At 63.3% G+C, this 3,347-nt stretch overlaps 1 protein-coding gene across 1 annotated transcript in view; it reads right to left on the reverse strand.

Moving 5' to 3' along the window:
* Positions 1-3,103, reverse strand: part of LOC102371783 (serine/arginine repetitive matrix protein 2-like) — an 8,460-nt gene extending 5,357 nt beyond the window's left edge. The window contains exons 1-9 of the mRNA XM_025193948.1: positions 2,785-3,103; positions 2,230-2,391; positions 1,921-1,998; positions 1,766-1,828; positions 1,588-1,620; positions 1,002-1,052; positions 412-495; positions 115-298; positions 6-19 (exon numbers count right to left, since the gene is read on the reverse strand). Coding sequence (XP_025049733.1) covers positions 6-19; positions 115-298; positions 412-495; positions 1,002-1,052; positions 1,588-1,620; positions 1,766-1,828; positions 1,921-1,998; positions 2,230-2,391; positions 2,785-2,843 — 728 coding nt within the window. The 5' untranslated portion in view covers positions 2,844-3,103. The remainder of the gene's footprint in view (positions 1-5; positions 20-114; positions 299-411; positions 496-1,001; positions 1,053-1,587; positions 1,621-1,765; positions 1,829-1,920; positions 1,999-2,229; positions 2,392-2,784) is intronic.
* Between the last annotated feature and the right edge of the window lie 244 nt (positions 3,104-3,347).

Below are 3,347 nucleotides of genomic sequence, written 5' to 3' on the forward strand. Positions count from 1 at the left end.
TGCGCTTGGGTAGTGGCTTCTGTGGGGGGAGAGACGAAGAGTGAGCAACGCAGGTGTCTAGCCACCAGCACCCCACCACCCGCCCCGGAGAACCCAGGCGTCCAGGCGACGTACCTCTCGCTTGTCCCGGGGGCTGGTGCTGCGGCCCCTCCGGGCCGGCTCAGGGGTGGTCGACCGCTCCCTCTCAGCAGGGGGCTTGGAGGCGCCCTCGGTCTCCCCCCGGCGCCGTGAGGGGGCTGGGGGGGTCTCACTCCGCCGGGCTGGGGCCCCCCGTTTCTGGGCCGTGGTGCTTCGGGACCTGGCAATGGGCACAACAGAGTCAAGTCGGGGGCAAAACACCACTGGGACCTGCTTTCTGGTCCCCACCTCTGTGGTACTGTCCTGCCTGGGGGAGTTGCCCCTCACTCCTACCTGCTGCGGGAGGTATCCGAGGAGTCGGAGGAGTCGGGCGAAGACGAGCGTTCCCGACGGCCCTTCTGTGATTCGCTGGTGGACCTGGGGGTCAACAAGCAAGGGAAATTAGTGGGAGAGGAGAACAATTAGTGGAATACAAGAGCAATTAAATCAGTGGGGCAATAAGAGAAGATGGCTCTATTGGGAGGGGAAGAACGAAGGGGCATGGGGAAGTGATCCCTCCCCTGAGAGAACCCAGGTGTCCGGGCTCCCAGCCTTCTTGCTGGGAGGTGGGGCTTCAGTGAGGGGCAGGGCCTTGCCAAGTCTCTCCCCCCACAGCCCCCCCAAGGGGCTCTCAAAGAGACTCTACCCCCAAACTTATCCTACTGCCTCTACCCATATTCCTATGAGTCCTTCCATCTGCCCCATGCCCTGGCTCCACCCCTAACCTGCAAACTCTGCCCCCCAAGTCCCCCTACCCCCTTTTCCCTTACCCCATGCCCTTCCCACTTTTCACAGGGAACCCAGGCATCCGGGCTCCTTTCTCCCCCTCCCGAGCCCCCATTCCTTCCCCAGGGAACCCAGGCATCTGGGGCCCCACCCCTTACCTCTTCCTCTTCTTCTCCTTGGACTTGCGCTTGCTCTTGGGGCTTGGGGACCTGAGGCAAAAGGAGTCATGTGATACCCCCTAGTCCCTCACGCCCCCCGCCCCACCCCCAGGGCAGTGGGAGGACAGGGCAGGGCCTGGAGGACTCTGCGAGGGGAAGACCATAGAGATGTCGGAAGGAAGAGACACCAGAGCATCCCCAATGCCTATAGGACTGGGCAGAGCTGTGGAGCCCCCCAGGTGTGGAGAAGGGAGCTGCCCTCTTGCTCCAGTGCTGCCACTCCCAGCCAATGCTCTTGCTCCCCTGCCTGCCACCCAGAGTGTCCAGGCTCCTAGCCCCCCTGGTCTCATCCCACCCCCCCAACTGCCTTCCTGGAGGACTCCGACCCAAGCTACTGCCCCAAAGCCCCTCCCAGACCAATGTTGCTGCCCCATGGTGACCCCCTCACCTAATTCTCCTGCCCCCCAGGACCCCAGAACTTTTGCCTCTCCCCACCAGCCAGGTCTCCTGCCACCCCCCCACCCAGGACTCTTGCCCTCCCCAGCCCCCTCCCTCTGGCTGGGACTGCTGCCCACCCTGGACTCACCTGTGTTTCCTCTTCTTCGACTCTGATTCTGATCTGTGGAGAGAGGACAGGAGTCACCGTTGCACTGGGGGGCCTGTAGCTCAGCCCTGGCCCCCCAATGGTACACCCCTGGGTGGGCAGAGGGGCAGGGTGACCCCCTGCCCCTCCAAACCCCGCCACCATCCCAAGAGGCTCTCACCGGTGTTTCTTCTTCTTGGAGCTTTTCTTCCTCTCTCGGCGTGAGGGCGACCGGCTCTCTGACCTAGCAGCAACAGGGGGAGGACACGATGAAAACCCAAGGATCCAGGCCCCCTACTCTCCCACCCCAGAGAACCCAGGTGTCCAGGTACCCACCTCCCTCTGTCTTTCTTCTTTTTCTTCTTCTTTTGCTTGGGGGATGGAGACCGGGAGCTGCTGGACTCTCGCACCAGGCTGGGGTGGGGGGAGAGAGAGAGAGTCCATCATGGGACCCAGGCATCTGGGACACGCACCCAGAGAACCCAGGCATCTGGGTCACACAAAGGCACAACCCCCAACCCCGTCCCAACAAAGAACCCAGGTGTCCGGTGCAAATGCAAACACATACAATCTAAGTTTCCAGGCCCCCCCACCAAAACCCCCCATCCCAAAGAGAACCCAGGTGTGCAGCACACCCCCAGGTACCTGTGGGGCGGGACGGGGTCAGGCGGACGGGGAGCAGGGCGTGCCCGGCGCTGGGGGTCAAAGGAGCTGCCGTCCACGTAGGAGTCGCTGATGCCGAAGGCGGCGCGGAGTCGCTCGTTCTTGCGCTCCGTTGCCTCGGCTAGCTGGTGGGTCTCCGTCACCCTGCAGGAGGGGGGGCAGGGGGGTTGGATCCAAGCTCCCGGCACCCATTACTGTCGTCCCCCAGCCCAGAGGACCCAGGTGTCCAGGCTCCCAGATTCCCCCAACCTGCTTTAAACCCCTCCAGTGTCATGGGATGATTGGAAGCAAGGAGCACTGCTCACCGGGGGGGCTGTGGGTCAGGAGTTGGGGCAAGGGGCACCACGGGAGGGGGATGCAGGTCAGGAGCGAGGGGCACTGCTGTGGAGGGGGTTGCTGTTGGTTGGGAGGGAGGGGCACCACTGGAGGGAGCTGCAGATCAGGAGTGAGGGGCATTGCTGATGGGGGGGGGGGGGGTGCTGTGGATAAGGAGTGAGGGGCACTGCCATGAGGGGTCAGAGATCGGGGGTCACTCACGTGGGGCGCCCCTCAGGGTTGGCGATGTCCTTGCCCCCAATGTCCTTCTCCAGCAGCATGAGGCGGAAGGTGGCCACCTTCTCCTGGATCTCCCCCTCCGTGTACCTGGGGACGGGGCTTCAGTGGGGGACGGGGCCTCGCCAACCCCCCCATGACTCCACCCCCAAGCCTAAGCCCCACCTCCAAACCTACTTCATTGCCTCTGTATATGTTCCTGTGACTCCCACCTGCCCTGTGCCCTGGCTCTGCCCCTTGACCTGCAAACTCCACCCCTAACGGCCCCAACAGCCCCAGACACCCCTATAAGCATCTCCGCTACCCCGTGCCCTGGCTCGCCCCAACCCTGCCCCAGAAGTCTCAAACTTAATATGCCTTGCCCACTTACGCAGTGCCCCTGGCTCTGCCCCCAAGCCCCGCCCCTAGCCCTGTTCCAAATGCCCCAGAAAGGTCCCTATGCGCTTCCTAGCTGACCAAGGCCCTGGCTCCACCCCTACTACCAGGCTCCACCCCCAACCCCACTTCAGCAGCCTGAGAGCTCCACATAACTTTCCTAGCTACCCCAT

The sequence above is a fragment of the Alligator sinensis genome, unplaced genomic scaffold (assembly GCF_000455745.1).
Source record: "Alligator sinensis unplaced genomic scaffold, ASM45574v1 scaffold1511_1, whole genome shotgun sequence".
NCBI classification, from domain to species: Eukaryota; Metazoa; Chordata; order Crocodylia; family Alligatoridae; genus Alligator; species Alligator sinensis.